The sequence below is a fragment of the Choloepus didactylus genome, chromosome 10, assembly GCF_015220235.1.
Source record: "Choloepus didactylus isolate mChoDid1 chromosome 10, mChoDid1.pri, whole genome shotgun sequence".
In the NCBI taxonomy this organism is placed as follows: Eukaryota; Metazoa; Chordata; class Mammalia; order Pilosa; family Megalonychidae; genus Choloepus; species Choloepus didactylus.
In genome coordinates this window covers 76,222,265-76,242,132 of record NC_051316.1, presented here as the reverse complement: position 1 = coordinate 76,242,132, position 19,868 = coordinate 76,222,265, and the positions used below count along the sequence as shown (strand labels likewise).

The 19,868-nt window shown below is 42.3% G+C and overlaps 1 protein-coding gene across 1 annotated transcript in view; it reads left to right on the top strand.

Annotated features, from left to right (window-relative positions):
* MOB3B (MOB kinase activator 3B) overlaps window positions 1-19,868 on the top strand; it is a 210,126-nt gene that overhangs the window by 161,720 nt on the left and 28,538 nt on the right. The window contains exon 3 of the mRNA XM_037797189.1: window positions 14,821-15,023. Coding sequence (XP_037653117.1) covers window positions 14,821-15,023 — 203 coding nt within the window. The remainder of the gene's footprint in view (window positions 1-14,820; window positions 15,024-19,868) is intronic.

The following is a 19,868-nucleotide window of genomic DNA, read 5'->3' as shown; positions in this document are numbered from 1 at the left end:
AATCAAATTGGGTTCCAGGTTCCAGTTGTCATCCTTTCCGGATACCCTCACCCTTTCTAAAGAGGATCAATCACTTTTGCTATCTTTCCCACACTGCTATCTCTCCCCATAATATATCTCAGGATTCTTTGTTTACGGGTCAATCCAGGTATTTTTCCAGTTTTGGTTACTCTGGAAAACAACCTATTTGACAACTTTTTTGTAGATAAAAATAGACAATCTTCAGTATTAATAAACAATACAATTTGAGAGGGAGATACTAATTTCCTGGGTATCAATGAAAACCTGAAAGAAAGATGCATATCTCCCTGATATGTCAAGGGTGAAGAGATGGACGTGTGTTAATTTCACTTCACCCTTAGACATGACAAGGTTAACTGTGGGCATAATGCTGTTCCCTGGGGATCTTTCCACAGAGCAGTGTGTTTCAGACTGTGTGGAGCTGGGGGAAGCAGGGGGCACCTAAGCAGACAGAGTTCTTTATTATCCCCACATTACTCTTGTTTATACAGCCAACTTTTCATGTATTCACTCAACAAATACTTAATGAGAACTACTATGCTAGAACTACATTAGAAGCCAGGGATATAACTCTGAACAACAAAGGTGTATTCCCTGACATTATGAAACTTTCTGTCTAATGTGAGACAAATGGACAAGACTACAGGTTGGAGGTGGGGGCGGGGTGAGAATAGGGAGGTAATGCATAGGGTATACGGTGATGGAAAAGTTCTGGTAATGGAAGGTGGGGACAGTAGCATATTGTGAATGTGATTGATCCCACTGAATTGTATGCTTGGGAGTGGTTGGGATGGGAAAGTTCATGTTAGATATACATTTCAACAATTACACACAGAGAGAGAAAGACAGAGAGAGACTTAAGAGATAATAACAACTAAAGGCAAGAAATGATCCTGGACTGGATCTAATAATGGAGGAGAAAATGCCCAAAAGAACATTATTGGGACAAAGGAAAAAAAATGGAATATAGACTGTAAGCTTCATATCAATGTTAAATTTCCTGAACTTGATAACTGTATTTAAGGTGGCTACATAAATGAGTATCCTTGTTCTTGGAATAATATATGGAAGTAGTAAGTGTGCAAGGGGCATAATGTATGCAATCTACTAGGAAATGTTTAGGAAATAGATGATAGGTAGGTAGATAGATTAGATAGATGGATAGATGGATGATGGATAGACTGATGGATAGAATGATACGGCAAATGTGGCAAAATGTTAAAATTGGTGGCTCTGGGTATCTGGGTGGGGGTATGTTGGAATTCTCTGTATGGGTCTTGTATTATTTTTGCAACTGTCCTTCCTTTAAATTTGAAGTTATTTCAAAATAAAAAATACACACACACACACAAATGGACAATTACAAGATGTATTAAGTATGCCTAACTAGATGGGGGAGGGGAGCATTATAGAGAAAGGGATAACTTAGTTGAGGTTTGAATAATGAATGGGAGTTAGCCAGTCAAGAAAGGAAAACTAAGGAAGAGAGTTTCCAGCTGCCAGCCCCTCAGTGTGTGGCAACACCCTGAAGTGAGCAAGAGGAACTTAGCTCAGGTTGGCTGGAGTGTTATATGCAAGTTGGGAGGATCCAGAGGTAGTAATGGAGAGATGCACACATATTGAATCATGAAAGGTCTTGCCTACAATGAGTAGATCTGAGTTTTATCTTGAAGGCATAAGAAGCTGCTTTAGAGTTTTATGCAGGAGGAAACCTTAGTTAGATTTGTATATTATGAGGATCCCCCACCTACCAGTGGAAATTGGAGAAATGCAGGAGTAGGGGAAGGGAGCTCAGTGAAAGGGCAGCTACAGTAAACCAGGCAGGAGGTCATGGTGGCTTGAGCAAGTGAAGTGGCAGGGGTGTTGGAGAGAAGTTTATCAGTTAGAAAGCTTATGTACTCCACATAATGGAAGCAAGATTCTGCTGATAAAAAAAGGAGGGAGGAAGGAAGGAAGAAGGAAAGAAGGAAGGGAGGAAGGAAAAGTTTTGTTGTGAGGATACAATATCACATTAATGACGAGGAGTCTGAATCATTTTCCATTTCTGACTGGAGCTCATAATCAAACTGCCTGCATTTCTGCCTAACTTCCCTGTACTAATGAAGCTCATTAACATCCCATTCTCCACTCCATCTCATACGGCCCATTTGATTTTCAGCAATCCGAGCAGGGTTGAACTAGCTGGAGTTTGTTTTTTATGGCATTTATTGTCAATCCATAGTGAATAGCTTTCTCAGGTTGTCTTGGGTCTTTCTTAATTTTTTCTACCTCCTTACCATGACAGCAGATGGTGAAGCAGCCATTCCAGTGGTGGGTATGTGGATAAGGAGCAGCCTCCGTGACAAAGAAGGGGCACTGGGAGAGGAGAAGGAAGGGTGACAAGCGGGAGACAGGATTTACAGTCACTCCTTTGGATGGCTCAGACAGCGCTTCCCATGCCCCACAAATGGCGCGTCTGAAAGAATTAACAATCGGTTTAGGGCATATAATCACAGATTAGTCAATATTCCTTTCTTTTGCTTCAACCACTGTGATAACACACAGGAGGGTAACACAAAGCAGTGCTGAAGACGGACAGAGGGAGGGAGATGGAGAATAGAGTAGTAGCCATTTATTTCTAACCATTTGCAGCTGTCAGCTTGTTTGGGGAATTTTTTTTTTTTTTTTTTTTTTTTAGGCAGAGGAACAAAGTCCTGCTACACGGGATTGTTTTCCTTGGCATGATGAACAGACACTTTCTTGAGGAATGTACTGAGATAACACAAAACATCTGCTTAGAGGAATCAGTCCTCCACAGCTGAATTTTCATAAGCAAGAGCTCAAGACTTTATATATATAAACATGTTATATATATTTTGCAGAAGGCAGGAGAATGTGGATAGACATGAAGGGGCAGGAGGGTAAAGTAAGAGGAGGGTGTGTGTATTTTTAAGAAGCAGATCTTTGTTGTTAACTTTTTTTCCTTGTGATCCAATTACATTTTGTTTTGAAAGTATTTTGGAAATGGTATGTTCTCAGCCACGCTGCCAGAGGAGGCCTGTTTGCTTTTCCCACGTGTGTGGGATGTTGTTTTTATTCATGAGCTATTGTGAATGAGTGATTTTTATGACTTGTAGAGGGGTTTTCTCATGTGCACTCCTATTCCACTACAAAGAGCCACATAAACGTTCTGACATAAATAGTGATTTTAAGGAGAAATGGGGGGCCTTTCTGGTTGTTACTGACATGTTATCAGAAGTCCCCAAAGATTGGCCAGGGCAGTAGGTTTCATCATGTGTCACGTGGAAGCTCCTCGAGATGGCTCGCACGATGTTCCCGTACATCACATTTCTTCCAAATCCACTTTCCAGGAAAGAGTTTGTCCTTTGGAGAGAAGGCAGCGTCACCTGCCCCATTTCATTTGTCCTGCCCCTGGCAGCTTTGATGAGGAAGAGCCATCATGTAATACTAGAAACGGCAACCGTCATTGCTCAGTGTCTTCTGCCTGCCTACTGCTAGCACTCTGTTTAATCCTCACAATCTCACGAAGAACTAGGTATTATTATCCCTGTTCCTCAGATAAGGAAATGACCCCTTTTCAAAGTTAGCAAACTTGCTCAAGGGCAAACAGAAGGAAGTCCACCTCTGGAATCTGAACCTAAGTATGATTGAAGCCAGAGCCAGATACTTAGTGTATGAAACCGCTGACGACACAGATGTTTGGGAACTAAGAGCCAAACCACCCTTTTCCACAATCGTCTCTTAACAAGTTTTGCTTCCCCAATTCTGCCACTGGGATTGGAGTGAAATGAAAGGACAGGCAAGAACCCTGCGAGGTATCGTGACAGAGCAGAAAAGGGCCCAGGCTTTGGAATCAAACTTGAATTCAGATCCCTTTTCACCACAAACTAGCTCTGTGAATCCTGACCCTGTTCCTTCGCCTTTTTGAGGCTTTGATTGTGGGGTAAGCAGAGGGCAGAGGAGCTTGACTCCCATTCCAACAGTCACCAAATATTTATTACACACTGCCCTGCTTCAGACCCCATGCTGGGCACGAAGGACACATTTGAGGGGAAAATGGACAGGTTCCCGCCCTCAGGGAGTGTACAGAATAGAGTGACTCAGAGACCTGAGTCAGGGTTTACTCAGATAAGTGTGCAATCACCATCTGTGACCTGCAATCAGGAAAATTTCAGGAGCAGGGTAGCAGATGCCAAGGACCCAAGTCTGAGGATAAGGGAAGGCTTGAGCTGAGCTTGAAGAGGCCTTAACTAGGTGAATGACTGGGTGGAACATCTGTAAGCTGTGTATGCAACTTGGGATGTTTTGCGAGCGGTTCTCTGGTGCTCCTGGAGACAATCTTTTTAGTCCTAACCCTCCATGGCTCCAGACCCCAGCCTTGACCTCAAGCCAGAGTCCCATTCCAAAAAGAGAAAAGGGTGAAAACAGGAATGAGCAGGAGCTAGCTCAGAAACTCCCCCTGCCTCATGTTTAATTTGGGGGTCTTGGCCACCATTCCATGGAACAGTCATCCAGTGCATTTCTGCATTCTCTGAGGGGCTCTTTCCAATGCTGGACTCTGTGACAGAATAAAAGAAGCAATACAAGCTGTTTAGATAACTTATTTTCGTTCAAAGGTGCCAGAAAAGGAAGGATTAAATGGGACATCTGAGGGCTTAGTAGAAGGGATGGGAGAGGAGAGAAAAAGGAAGAAAAAAGCATATTGAAGCTCAGGAATACTGGAATTTCTATTAAATATTGTTTGGAGAAAGGGAGATTTACTAAGTCAGAGATGAAAAGCAAATCAGCTGGGGCCCCAGGGAAATTATTATATTCCATGCTCGATTTAGCTCTCACACTGAATATGGCATGGAGATCAGAAGGTTGTGGTTAGACACATTCATAAACTCAGCAGGGCTCTCAGACCTTGCTTCACTGCTGAGGACCAGGTTTTCGTGAGCAGGGGAGACAGAGCTCAGGGGCCGCCACGCGACGCCTTCAAGAGTCTCCAGGCCCACAGACTGGCCTCACCCTCTGCCTTCTCCTAAGCTGCCTGGGCTGCCTCCTCCTTGGCCTGATCACCCAGCAAACCCTAGACTTGCCTTCTGAAGCTAATGGAACCAAGTAGATTGGTGTGGGATTCTGACTTCCACCCAGGCATCATACCTTGGATCACTCTGGAATCTAAGCTCAGCCGGGCCCTGTTTTAGATTCACTAACCTCATTTCAGTAGTGACAATTTGCAGAGACCAAGCCACACCATATGGCCCAAGGTCATCCAGGTCCAAGGTCATCTTTAGACACCTAGATGTCCATCACCTCCCTGTGGAGTACTCATCTGAACACCTTTTCTCATTTCAGGCCAACTTCTTGGAGATATTTTAATAAGCTCTACCCTGAGTCATGGGCTGTGTCTCAGGGTGGGGCAGAGGAAAGGCATGCTCTGGGGCTAAATTGGTGACTGCAAATCACTTAGAGACCTTCTGATCAAGGTTTGTTTCCTATATCATCAGTGCATATCTAACTGCCTGGGATTATTGCTGGATGGTTTGTCTGGGTTATTATAAGACTAGTCAAAGTTTAACTCCAAACCTCTAAGACATGCAATCTATTTCAGTTAAGACTGCTGGTTAATATTGTCTGCCATTAACTACCTAATTGAGTACAGTGACTGAAAATTAACTATCACTACCTGAAAAAACTAGAATGAAAGAAGAAGGGAGGTTTTAATGATAAAATGAGATGAGTTTCAGATTCCTTTCTTCCCGCTCCCTTAGGCTGGATCAAAATGTTCTTCAACTCAGAGTTCTCCTCCCTTCTCCCAGAAGCAGCATGCATCCTTCCATGCCAGGAACTATATCAAGGTGCTAGAAAAGAGCTGTAATTTCGGCTGCGGGTTTTTCCTCCCCTAGAAAGAAGATGATGGATTTACATCTTGTCTAAACAAGACCACTGCTCTTTTCCAATTCAGTTTTGATTGACGTATTCTCTACCTAGCCCTGTGCCAGGTGCTTTTAAAGGTAGAATTGAAGTATAAAACAATCCTTTTGCTCAGGGAACTTATAGCAACACAAGACCTAATTATGAGAAACGTAGAAAATAATTCAAGGCAGACTATAACCCAGTGCTTCACTGAGTACCTGCCACTCTAAATTCTTTATAAGTTCAGAATTGCTGTATTAATACAAAGACTGCCCTCCTGAAAATAAATATGTGAGATGAATATACTCCCAAGGTGTATTATAAAGAACATTTTGCCAATGAGATACTGGAACTAACACTTTACCAAAGAGTGCTTACTTTCTGCTAAACGTTAAGCGAAGCCTTTTATATGTGTAAGTATTTAATCTTCAAAAAACCTCACAAACTATGGATACTATTAATATCCACTTTCGGAAATGGGGAAATTGAGGCTTAGAAAGACTCAGTCCTATGCCATTAACAATTGCTACATTGTTACGAAGTGGTAGGTCCAGCAATGAAACCTTGGAAGTCTAATTACAGCGCCTGTGTTTTAAAACAATAGATATTTTGGGGAAAGAGGGTTCCAAATTAAATAGGATTTTTTGCTGCATGAATCTCAGATCCTTTACTATAGTAAGTATTTTATAAATCTCTATGAAAGCAGCATTTTTGCAACTATGTTTGCCCTCATAATCTTTATGTAGCAGAGTATCTCCCAGGATTAATGATTTTTAAAACACACTTTGGGAAATACTAAAGTAGAGAGTCCATAGAAAAGGAGAGGAGCTAAAGGTTGGTTATGTCCTGATGCTGAGTCAGTAGTGCCATGTGGACCACATAGACTAGCTCTTGCCCAGACCAGCCACTGCCCAGCCAGCCATCTTGTGTGCAGGTTGCCATTGTAATTAGCCAAGTCTTCAGTTGATATGTTTCATTAGCCTTTCATTATTCCTTTTGCTAGTCTGTATTCCTTTAAAACAAACATTTACTAAGTTCCTTCTACATGCAGGTTCTCTGAGCTAAGTGCAGGCAATAAAATGGTGGTCTCAACCCATCACATGCCCTGACTCCATGGAGCTGTAGTAACAGGATGCGGAAGAAAGATCCTGAGTTTTGGAGCCAAATCTCCACTCTACCTCCTTTTAGCTGTGTGGCCTGGGGCAGAGGCTTTAACTGAGCTAAGCCTCAGTTATCTTTTATTTAAAAAAACAAAAAACAATACAGCTGCTCATGGTGTCACTGAGATTACACATCACACATGCATATATGAGGCCTCACTCAAGTTGCCCTTTTCTTTGGCTACTTAATGGGGATTGGATCAATCAATTTTCAAAAACTGTCCCCTCAGGACCTAGCAGGGAAGAGAGTGGGTCTCAACCCATCTTGCTGCCATGAGGCCAATTACACAGAGTGGGAACGTTCCAGAGTCTGCCAAAGGGTTGACATCCAGGTTCCCTACATTTGTTGGGGTGATCTCTTTCATTTCCCACCTTTGGAAGAAAGTTTATTTAAAACACACATGCACAGACACATAAAAATCTGAACACCTGAAAGGCAAAAGAGAAAGGAAGAAAGGGGCTAAGACAGGACACAAACTATAGAATTGGCCCCAAGCCATCAATAATTGAATGAATTTCCCAGGTGCTATGTAATCTTCTTATTCTTAACCCCACACTCTCTGAGCTAGAATTTTATATCTGGCTTAGCAGAGAACCCACTGGCGTTCCTAGGCCCCCTGCCACTGCCTCCCAGCTTCTTTTCAGCTGGGTAAGTGTGGTGCATGCTGAGCATGTCCTGACCTGATCCATTTGCAACTTTCACTTTTGCAGAATGAATCACATTAAAGAAGGGAATGGTGGAAGAGTCAGGCCCAATTTAGCAGACAAAAACTAAGAGATTCTAGGAGAACAGAATTCTGAGGGTGGGATCCTACCTGCCTAAGGAGACCAGGTGGGAAATAACAGAAGTGGAACTTAGTCCCAAAGTTTCTAAAAAGTGCTGGGCACCGTACAGCAAGAACCCTACATAGTAAATGGTTTTTACAAACCATGTTACAAATGTAGCACATTCTTCATGTGCTCCATGTAACTTGCCTGTATACCTAGAAATGGTAAGGCTAGGATTTTAAACTAGATCCTCCAGACTCCAAAACCAACATCCTTCAACGAATAGAAAGAAAATTCCCAGTCATAACTCAAAAGCAAGAGGCAAGTGGCAAATCAAGCTCCAGGTCAGAGGCAAGGCCAGAAACCAGGTGTAGAATGGAGGGCAGAGTCCAGCATTCAGAGCCAAGCAGAGGCAGGGATGGAGGGAGAAAAAGCAGTTTGTGGACCATCTAGAAGGTCCCAGCAACTACCACAAACATGTGCCCATGACTTTGCCTTATGTGTAGTCTTGGGTATGGGGCTGACTTAAGGCCAGGCAGGTGAATTGGTGCAGTTAAAATTCCCTGAATCCCCTTGCAGCTGGTAAACCTCCACCATGGAGACAGGGGAAGGGAAAGGTGAGTGCAGCTGAGGGAGTTCAGGCCCTCTGGAATGGAAGGGCCACAGGGCTGACGGTGTGTGCAGAACCCCAGAGCAACATGTCAGGATCTCGGGGTAGTAGGTGCCCACTGGCTTTGGAGTTGGACAACTTGCTCCAAATCCTTCTGTACTATTGCCAGCTGAGTGACCTTGGACAGTGACTTAATTTTCCCAAGTTTGTTTCCTCATCCGGGAAATAAAAATAATAATAGTGCCTTCCTTCAAGAGTGGTTCTGAGGACTCAATCAGCTAATCTATGCAAAGTGCCTGGCACAGTCTGTAGAACACAGTAAATATTTTTACTATCAGTCCCGGGTCCATGGCCTCAAGCCCTGGGTAGGGAAAGCATGTTTCTCCTTGAAGGCAGTGGAGTGTATCACCTGATCTCTACCACCTCCACGTCTGTGGCTCTCTATTCTGTGGGTTGTTGTGTTTTTTTTTTTTTTTCCTTTTTCTCCTTTATTAGAGAAGTTGTAAGTTTACAGAATAATCATTCATAAAACACAGGACTCCCATATACCACCCACCACCAACACCATGCATTGTTGTAGAACATTTGTTACAATTGATGATAGTACATTTTTATAATTGTACCGTTAATTAAAGTCCATGGTTTTACTTAGGGTTTACTGTTTGTGTATGTAGTCCTGTGGATTTTTTAAAATTGTTTTTATTCTGTTACCATATATATGATCTAACTTTTAGTCATATTCAGATACATATTTTGATGCTGTTAATTACATTCACAATGTTGTGCTACTGTTGTTATTTAACCCTTCTCTCCCTACCTCCTTTCTTCTATTTAATTAGGTTTCTGTGTCACTGAGGAGTCCCCTTTAGATGCCTCTTGTCCTTAGCAACTGAGTAGTGCCTCTATGTGGGCAAGAGAGGGGATCATGCTGCAAACATAACCAGATACTTTGGGTTTTAGAGTCAGACAGACTTGGTCCAAATCCCAGCCCTGCCACGTCTAGATGAGTGGCCTGAAGCAAGTTAATTCATGCCTCTGAGCCTCAGGTTTTCCCAAATGTAAAGTAGGAATAAGAAAACCTACTTCACTGACTGTGAAGATCCTACATGTCAGCCTCCTGGCACTGGATGGGTGACACTATCCCCCTTCCCAGGGGCCTGTGTGCACCTTAGAGGATTCCATTACCTCTGGGACTCAGCTTCCTCAAAGACCCCAGACCCTCTCCCAACCTAGCAGCGGTTTTGCTGCTCCCACTGCCGCAGAGGGAACAGCCCATAAGCTCTGCAAGTGGCTGCTCTCCACCTTCTCCCCAGCTTTACCTCATCCCACACCCCAAACCCAGCCTCAGTTGCCCAGGCAGTCAGCTGCCAAGCTGTGTCCCCTTCTCTCCCTGGGTTCATTTGCTATGTTGCCACTTTGATTTTGCAGAAGAGCCAGTATCAGTGTCAGGGCCCTGGGGAGGCAGATTCTGTCACTGCCAACTACCAGATGTATTGTTTCTCTTATCTTGCCCTGGGGGTCCCAGGTGATCCCGTTTCAGTGTCTCTTACCAGACAGCTGCTGCTGGGTCCCTGCTAAGGCAAGGGCCACAGACCCCCAGGTCCTGGGGACCAGGGGCATGCCCTGAGCACAGCTCTGCATTCTGCTGAAAGGCTGGTGGTAACTCTTCTCCTTATGACAGCATATCTAGCTCCAGATCTTGCCTTGCAGAGTGAAGGGCGGTGGGGAAGGGGAATTCCAATTTAGTTAGCTCTTCCTATATTCTAGGCATATAGGAGGATTTTATTGATATTAACACCCATCTAGTAAAGCAACAAAGACTTGTATTTTACAGATCAGAAACCAAAGTTGCACAGACAACACTTCTAATCCTCACAACCGTTGGAATTTTTATTTGCATTTTACTTATGGAAAAATTGAAGCTCAGAGATGTTAAATAACTTGCTCATGGTCATGCAGCTGCAAAAGGAGCAAATAGGAATTCAAAGTCTGTTTAACTTAGGGATCCATTACAACATGTCGCCACTTAAGAACAGTGTAAATAACAAGAGTTTAAGCAGTGTTTGAGAGGGGGAAAGGAAGTGGGCTTGTGATCCTGCTGTTTGTTGCCTTGACAGAGCTGGAAGCGGTGGCCATCAGGCAGAAAATCTGGGTGATTCTATCTGACCACTCACCCTTTTTGTGTTATGAATGAAAAAAATAACCTTTCAAATCTAACCATCCTCAAAGAGATGAAATGGGAATGACTGTGATGAAAATTATCTATGAAGTTTCTTGAATTTTCCCAGCTCAAAAACAGTATATCTCAGAAAAAGGTTTTGGATCAGATTTTGTAAATTTGTAGTCTGCATACAAAATCAGACTTGAAGAGATGTTTAGTTTTGCTTCATGGTGTTTTTTAAAACTTTAAATTAATTGCTAACAACTTTTAAATGTAGCAAGTTCATGTAAAACTCCAGATTTCAGAATTCCCTTGGAAAAAATCAGGAATTCTAGCAGCCTGGGCCTCCATTCCCACATGGCCACTATTGGCTGGAATTGAGCGGTGGCTGCTCCCTCTGAGGAGAAGGTGCTTTCTAATTTGCTCCAGTCTCCACCACTCTCTATTGCTCCTGTGACAGGGAGTACCAGTCTCCCTGTAGCATCACCCTCCTCTCACAAGTTTTCTTCTATTACAGGTAGGAGGAAGATGAACTTTCTTGTGCCCTAAAAAGTAGGAAAAGTAAAAAAAGCAAGAAAGAAGGTCATGTATTTATTTTTAGAAAGAAAAAAATATGATGCATGTTTAATAGGCAAAGTACATCTGCACCAAAAAAATACAACCAAGGAAAGAAGCCTGGCCCTCTTCACTCATTTTTGTCTCTCTGATCATTCTCGGTTTTGAATTTAACCCTCCTTTAGCCATTGTTTCTGACAGCTTCTTATACAGCTGCCCAAGTAGAGCTGGGCTTTAGCCGGCCAGCTTGAAAATTCAGGCTCAGAACTGTTCTCCAGAGTCACTCACAAGCTCCAGGGCCTGCCAAAGCTTTCCCATCGTGGTTTCATTTCTTTTCTTTTCTTTTCTTTTCTTTTTTATTTTTTCTTTTGAAATAAATTCAAAGTTACGTGAATAGTTGCAATAAGAATACTAGCCCCATACAAAGAATTCCAACATACCCTGACACCCCTCCCCCTATAGCTCAATCCACCAACTTTAACATGCTGTCACATCGCTATTTCTTTCCCACCCTCCCTATCATCCATCATCTATTGCTCTGTCTTCTGAGCATATGAGAGTTAGCTGCACACATCCTTGTACATACACTATAATTCACGTATATACTTCCCATGAACAAGAACATTCTTGTATGTAATTCCATGAAGCGCAGCTAAGAAGTATAAGATTCAACAATGATACAATGTTTACATTCTATATTTCCTTTTCCTTATGTCTCAACTGTGTCCCTTTGAGTCACCTGTCCTCCACCCTCCAATCCCATCCAAGTTCATCCTTAGCATTCAATTGTTGTCTAGTTAGACTGTCTTTTTTTTTTTTCTTTTTTCAGTTGTGGAAACATATATACAGCCTAAATCTTCCCATTCCACCCCCTCCCTAGCCTTCCATTAGTGGGATTAATCACATTTAGAATGATGTAATGCTCTTTCCCACCATCCATTACTAGAAATTTCCCTTCACCTGAAACAGCAACCCTACACTCATTACTTAACTTCCCATTGCCCCTTCCCCCATTTCTCTTAACCCAAACTCTACTTTTCATCTCTATGGTTATAGTCTCTGATAATTTCTTTGTGTTTACTGTGGGGCTTAAAATTAACCTCCTAAATCCCTATCAATCTTGTTTTTCTTTGATACCACCTTCACTTCAATAGGGCACATAAACTATGTTCCTATACTCCTTCATTCCCCCACCTTTATATAGTTGTCTAAAATTACATATTTTACATTGAGTTCAAAACCACTGATTTGTCCTTAGAGTTTGTGTATTTTTTATCACGTAGGAAGTAAATAGTGGAGTTACAGTTCAAAAATTATTGACTTCTATTTGTATTCCACTGTGCTTGGAGAATGTGCTTTGGGTATATTCAATTTTTTTTTTTTTTTTTTTAATTTCTTGAGGCTTGTTTTATGTCCCAGCTTATGGTCCCTTCTGGAGAAAGATCTGTGATCACTAGAGAAAAATGAGTGTCCTGGTGATTTGAGATGTAAGGTACTATATATGTCTGTTAAAATTCTCTATATCTCTTTCTCCTTTCTTTGTCTCTCTGTTGGTAGGGCTTCCTTTAGAATCTGAAGTAGGGCAGGTCTTTTATTGGCAAAGTCTCTCAGCATTTGTTTGTCTGTGAAAAATTTAAGCTCTCCCTCAAATTTGAAGGAGAGTTTTGCTGGATGAAGTATTCTTGGCTGGAAATCTTTCTCTCTCAGAACTTTCAATATGTCATGCCACTGCCTTCTCGCCTCCATAGGTGGCCGCTGAGTAGTCACTACTTAGTCTTATGTTGTTTCCTTTGTATGTGGTGAATTGCTTTCCTCTTGCTGCTTTCAGAACTTGCTCCCTCTCTTCGGTATTTGACAGTCTGATCAGAATATGTCTTGGGGTGGGTTTATTTGGATTTACTCTATTTGGAGTTCGCTGGGCATTTATGCTTTGTGTGTCTATATTGTGTAGAAGGTTGGGGAAGTTTTCCCCAACAATTTCTTTGAATACTCTTACTAGACCTTTACCCTTTCTCTTCCCCTTCTGGAACACCAATGAGTCTTAAGTTTGGACGTTTTATTTTATCTATCGTATCCCTGAGATCCATTGCGATTTTTTTCAACTTTTTTCTCCATTCTTTCTTTTGTTCTTTCATTTTCTGTTCTGTGGACTTCTAGGACACTGAGATGTTGTTCAGCTTCCTCTAGTCTTGTATTGTGAATATCCAGAGACTTTTTAATTTGGCCAAGTTTCTTTTATTTCCATAAGATCTTCTGTTTTTTTATTTACTCTTGCAATGTCTTCTTTATGCTCTTCTAGGGTCTTCTTTATGTCACTTATATCCTGAGCCATGGTCTTCTTGATGTCCTTTAAATCCTTTGCCATGTTTTTGTTCTTTGATTGTAGTTCTTTGATTAATTGTGCGAGGTACAATGTTTCTTCCGAAATCTTGATTTGTGTGTTTGGAGATGGATTCTCCATATCTTCTGGTTTTATCATATGCATTAAGATTTTCTGTTGCTTTTGGCGTCTTGGCATTTGTTTTGCTTGATAGGGTTCTTTTAAGTTGTAACAAAAAAAAGGATATCGATCTAATTTTTCAGAGACACAGTTTGGTGACGTACACTTTCTCTAACTAACCAGAAATGGCGTCTGTGAGTCACCTATATCCCTCAAGTCAGTTCTCAACCTTTTCTTGCGGTGCGTGGGGAAATGATTCTTGTGGGTTCAGTTGGAGAACTCAGTTTGGGTGTGTTGCTGGAGCCGTCCGCCCTGAATGTGGGGTGTGTGTACGGGTGGCCAGGGAGGAAGGGCAGTTCTACTGTTCAAATCTCCCAGGTTCCCGGAGATTCAAGGCTGCCGCAAGAGTCCAAGCCCTCACTTCAGTTCAGCCCCAGACCCTATCCCCCACCACCGCACAAACCACTGGACCTGGCACAGCCTCCCCGGGTTCCCCGAGCAGGTCCCCCCTCCCAGCCGCGATCCTCCAGGAGCTCAGCCGAGGGAATGCCGTGCTACGTCACCAGTGAGCGCCGTTCCGCAAGGGAAGCCTCAGGCTGCCGTGCCGTGCTGCGGGGCTCTCAGCTTGTTTCAGAATGCAGAATGTCTGAGGCTGTCTTTACTGCAATGCCTTGTGGGCTGAGAACAGCTGAGGTTTTCTCCAGAAAGAGAGAGCGAGGGACAGAAAAACTCCCAGGTTCACCCTCAGCCAGAGATAGCACCCGATCCTCTGGGCTCCCCGTCCTGAGACAGATATGTCCCCCGACTCTCCCAAGGTCAGTTGTCACCAAAAGCCTCTGTCTGCTTGTTGAGGATTCGCTGTCTGTATTGAGCAGTTAATATTAAAACCTCACTTGGAGCTGGGCTGAGAAAGTGCACGGCGTGGCTTCCATGAGGGAGGGGCTCTTGGCTCTCGGCTCTCGGCTCTCAGTGCGGGTCCGCAATTTTACTTACAGATTTTATGCTGTGATCTCGGGCATTCCTCCCAATTCGGGTTGGTGGATGTTGAGTGTACAGTCACGTTTGTCTCCCCGCTGTTATTCCAGGTTATTTACTGGTTTTTTGTTCATTTATGAATTGTTCTGGGGGAGACTAAGTCTTCCACTTCTTTCTATGCTGCCATCTTCCCAGAATCCCCATTTCATTTCTTCTTTTTTTCCTTTAGGGGTTCCCTTCCCAAAGAACTTCCTTCAGATCTGCAAGAAGATCCTGTGCCGCCTTTTCCGGGTCTTTGTCCACGTCTACATCCACCACTTCGACCGGGTCATTGTGATGGGTGCAGAAGCCCATGTCAACACCTGCTACAAACACTTCTATTACTTCGTCACGGAGATGAACCTCATAGACCGCAAGGAGCTAGAGCCCTTGGTAAGTGTCAGCATGCACCAGTGGTCCCTGAGACACTCAGCCATTTGCCTCAGTACACTGCCAGACCCATGGAAAATGCTCAATGAAGATTAGCAGTTAGTGGGAGACTGCAGAATTAGAGTAAGTTTAGAGGTCAGCTGAAGGCTGGGAGATGCCAAGATATTCACTGACACCCAAATAAGTGTCTTAAGATTCCACTCTTAGAAGTGGTGGAAAGTAGTAGGAATATAATGGTTTGAATCAGAGAGAGTGGCTTTTCCTCCCATCTCTAATATCAGTCATCTATTTACCATTGAAGAGAATCAGAAACATTTCATCAGTTAGTGAATAAATATTTAGTGCCTACTGTGTGTGAGCTGCTAGACATACAAGGTCGAATAAAACTGCCTTTGAGTAGCTTTTACTCCAGAGATAGTGTCATAGGGACTTTACTTTTCATACAGAATATCCTGCAATTCAGTTTTTTTTTAAATTCGGTTTTATTTTGATATGTTCACATACCATACAATCGTCCATGGTATACAATCAACTGTTCACAGTGCCATCATATAGTTGTGCATTCATCACCCCAATCTATTTTTGAACATTTTCCTTACACCAGAAAGAAACAGAATAAGAATAAAAAATAAAAGTAAAAAAGAACACCCAAATCATCCCCCCCATTCCACCCTATATTTCATTTAGTTTTTGTCCCCATTTTTCTACTCATCCATCCATACACTGGATAAAGGGAGTACGATCCACAAGGTCTTCACAATCACACTGTCACCCCTTGTAATCTACATTGTTATACAATCGTCTTCAAGAGTCAAGGCTACTGGGTTGGAATTTGATAGTTTCAGGTATTTACTAGCTGTTCCAGTACATTAAAACCTAAAAAGCATTATCTATATAGTGTATAAGAATGTCCACCAGAGTGACCTCTCGACTCCATTTGAAATCTCTAAGCCACTGAAGCTTTATTTCATTTCATTTTGCATCCCCCTTTTGGTCAAGAAAATGTTCTCAATCCCACGACACCATGTCCAGATTCATCCCCAGGAGTCATATCCTGCATTGCCAGGGAGATTTATACCCCTGGAAGTCAGATCCCATGTAGCGGGGAGGGCAGTGAGATCACCCACCAAGGTGGCTTAGTTAGAGAGAGAGGGCCACATTTGAGCAACCGAGAGGCACTCAGGGGGAGACTCTTAGGCACAATTATAAGCAGGTTTAGCCTCTCCTTTGTCCTGCAATGCAGTTTTAACAGAATATATTAGAATCCAGAACCTTTGATATAAAACTTAAGTATTATTGTTTAGTTGAATGGCAACCACGGTTATTTTATTCATAAGCTATTTTACAGTTGGACTTAATCTATCCTTGAGAAGCCAAAGACCCCTAAGAACCCCGACACCCCTTGTACTATGTGGTATCTTAATGTGGATGGCCTTGTCACAGCTATCTCCAGTTGGCTCTATTAAGTACTTCTCCAGTATAATCTATTGTTTTATTGTAAAATCTTGCTTTTTTCTTGAAACAGTTTAAATAAGTGGCAATTTTACTAAATATAGCTGACAGAGCAAATAAATTCTGTCCCAGTCCATCTGAAAAATGGCCAGAATGCCGGGGCCAGGTTGTTCTCTTTTGCCACCCTGTCAGCCTTTCTCTTTATGTACAGTACCTGCATCTTGCAAAAAAAAGATGTCAGTGAATTTTGTATATCACCTTCAGAGCTTCTCAACTTGAAATTTTTAGCATGCTGTGAGAGTTCACGGTAAAACTATTATTCTTTGCATCACTAAGAAATTCTGGGACAAATCAAGACTTTCAGGATACAATTGAGATGTCTCTTGTTATCTAAAGAAGAGCTGATTTTCTTCATTTTCCATACATGAGTTTTCTAGAAAGCTCTTTGGGGCAGGTCCTGAGTCGTCTTTGAACTCAGTTGGGCAACTATGGTAGAAAGAAGCTAAAAGGCATTGATGGTTAGGTTTTGCTGCTGTATCCTTTACAAAGACTATTGTGGGTAGATAGCCACTGCAAGATCTTTAGGGGAAAAGGCTTTGCAAACAACTCAAGGTAGTTTAAAAGATTGGAGAGAGTTGATAAGGCTAATTTCATAACATGTCAAGGACAAAGGTCATTGTGGCTAGAGGACATGTAAGTGAAGAGGATGGAGAAACCACTGTGAATCTTCTGTCCTTCTGTTTCTTTGGCCTTTTAATTCTCACCTGTGGACATGTTCAGGTTGAGTGAAAATACTCTCCCCAAAGGCCCACCAGAAGAAAGATGGTCTCCTAAATGCTCACACTGGTGGTTTTGATGAGCTAAAGGAGCAGAAACCGCAGATAGGTAGAGCTGAAAGTCAGTCTCTCCTTTACATACAGAGGCATAAAAGCCACTGTAGGATAAAGTTGAATCTAAGTCAGCAAGTAGAGATCTCTCTGTGCCATCAAGACTCTCAGTTAATTACTATAATTGAAAATAGGCTCTAGAGATGCTAACACATAGCAGTGCCAGAAGCTCATACAACACTCCAAAACCAGCCAATATTCTAGAAAAAAACTACTTTGGGGGACTGGGAGAAAAGCCAAAATTAGATTAACCAGGAATTATTAACAGTGGAAGTGAACAAGTTTGGTGTCAGTTTCTTTTTTCCCAGAAGCTTATACTTCTTTAAATCGTGCTTGAAATGGTATCCGTCCTACATTTGTTTTCTTCAATAAAATTACAAGGAAATGAATGCTTTTAATGCTTTAACATGTTAAGTTTTATTTTTTAAAAATACTTAATTACCCAAAATTACGTATTTATTTTACAAATCAAGACCTATAAATGGACAGCAAAAGGTATTGAGGATGTTTCTGAGGACAATAATTAAATAATGTCAGACTCTAGATACTTAGCATATTCTGGTGCCCACTAGGAATGCTATTTTTGTGGATTTTTATTGCTGAAATGAGAGCTGTCATTTCAAATAATTGATGATGTTGGATACTTGACTTAAGTGTATTGTTGCAGTGCACATATTACAATCAGTTATAGCGTGTCAAATTAGCATGTTTTTTATTTGCATATCTTGAGTACTTTATATATGCAAAGCAAGTTGTATAGATATTCTAGATGCATAAGAAAGACATGCTCCCAAATTTATAACATAGTCTAAAGAATATAAACTATGAATGCCACCCATCCTTAGTCCTTGAAGGATGATGAAGGTCAAGCATTTGGCTTCACATTCTAGTTATACATTCTTTACAGTCTAATGGAGCTAGAATCCAGAGGGCAGCATTTGTGCAGCCAGTTTCCTTTAGAATCCCAGCATTCCCAAAGTTCCCACACCTCCAGTGCGACATTCCTGGTGTGGGGCCTTGAGATTCCACAGTATAGAACTGAGACCCCACCTCCTTTTCCTCACTGCTGTGCTTCTTCCATTTGCAGCCACACTCCTCGTTCCCAGGGCCCACCCTGTTGCTTTTGTCTGGTGTTGACTCTCTGACATATTGGTTGTGTAGGGTCCAGCATCCCAGAAAGGAGGGAGATTCGGCACTTACCACAAGGCTCAGAATCTCTAGGGTCAAATCCTGAACGCTTCAATTACTAACTTATAGCCTTGGGCAAGGTACTTGGCTTCTTAAAGCCTCATTTCTTCATTCATAGAATGGGTATAATTGAACTGTAAAAATTAAATGGGTTAGTTACGTGGTAAGTGCTTATGAACGGTTAAATGATAACGAATGTAAACTAAGTGGCACATAGTAAGTGGAAATGCCTGTGAAAGACAAATCAGAGTCAAGCTTGCAGTGTGGCCTTTTATTTGTGACACCAAAGTTTTGCTACAGCAAAAGAAGCCAGAAGAGAAGTAGCTTCGGGGTTTGAGGGATGGCAAATGACTTTTATAGGCATAAAAAGGAAATTAGCTTGACTCCTATTGATTGGCCCAGGGTTTGGCTGTCTTATAAGGGTGGGTTTAGGGCAGGTTGGCTTTATTTGGTATTGGGTCAAAGGTAATGAACTAGGGGCTTGATGAACTGGGTCAGCTGCCTTAATGGGGATTTCAAATTTCAGAAGATAAAGAGGAAACTCAAGAGAGTATGGGGTTTTTTGTTTTTGTTTGGCTCTGAGGGGCCCCCATGGCTTTCTTCATACAATTTTATCTTACCCCAACTCTCTCTTTCCTGGCTCCCATGGCTCTTGGCCATCTTAGTGTTGTCCTGGGTAGTCTTGTAGCAGATATAGTTGATTGTATTATAACCATCTCTCCCATGGGACTGACAACTCTTTGAGGCCTTGGGGTATGCATGTTGCCCATGTGCCTGGTGCATAATAAATGCTTAATACATTTTTGAGTTGAGATTACTCTAAGGATGAGGTACCCCATCCCCACCCCACCCCACCCCACCACCATTCGAAGGAATCCCACACCATCTTTTCTTCCTTGGTACCACCTGCTTCTTAGAACATGCCTGCAGACCTCCATTTATCCATTCCCTTGTTGGAAATAATGCTTCATCCTATTGATGAGCAATAGAAATTAAAAGAAAAATAAGGCCCAGAGCAGTGAAGGGATACATCATAAACTTTAGGCCTCATAGAGAAAGATGGGACCCCAACTCCCTGTCGGTTTTCTGTTTCAAAATGCAGATGGGTCGCACAGGGAATGTTGAATGTTCTCACACTGCCTGTGTTTCCTGGCAAGTCAGGCATAGGGTGACTCGAGACCAACCCTCTCAGTTTTGGCCCTAAAAGTTCGGGGTCCTGGGAAAACCCTCAGTCCCGGGCAAACTGGGACAGTTGGTCACCTTATCAGGCCTCTAAATGGGAATCTGATTTGTAATTCCAAAGCTGGGAAGAGGTCCCTCT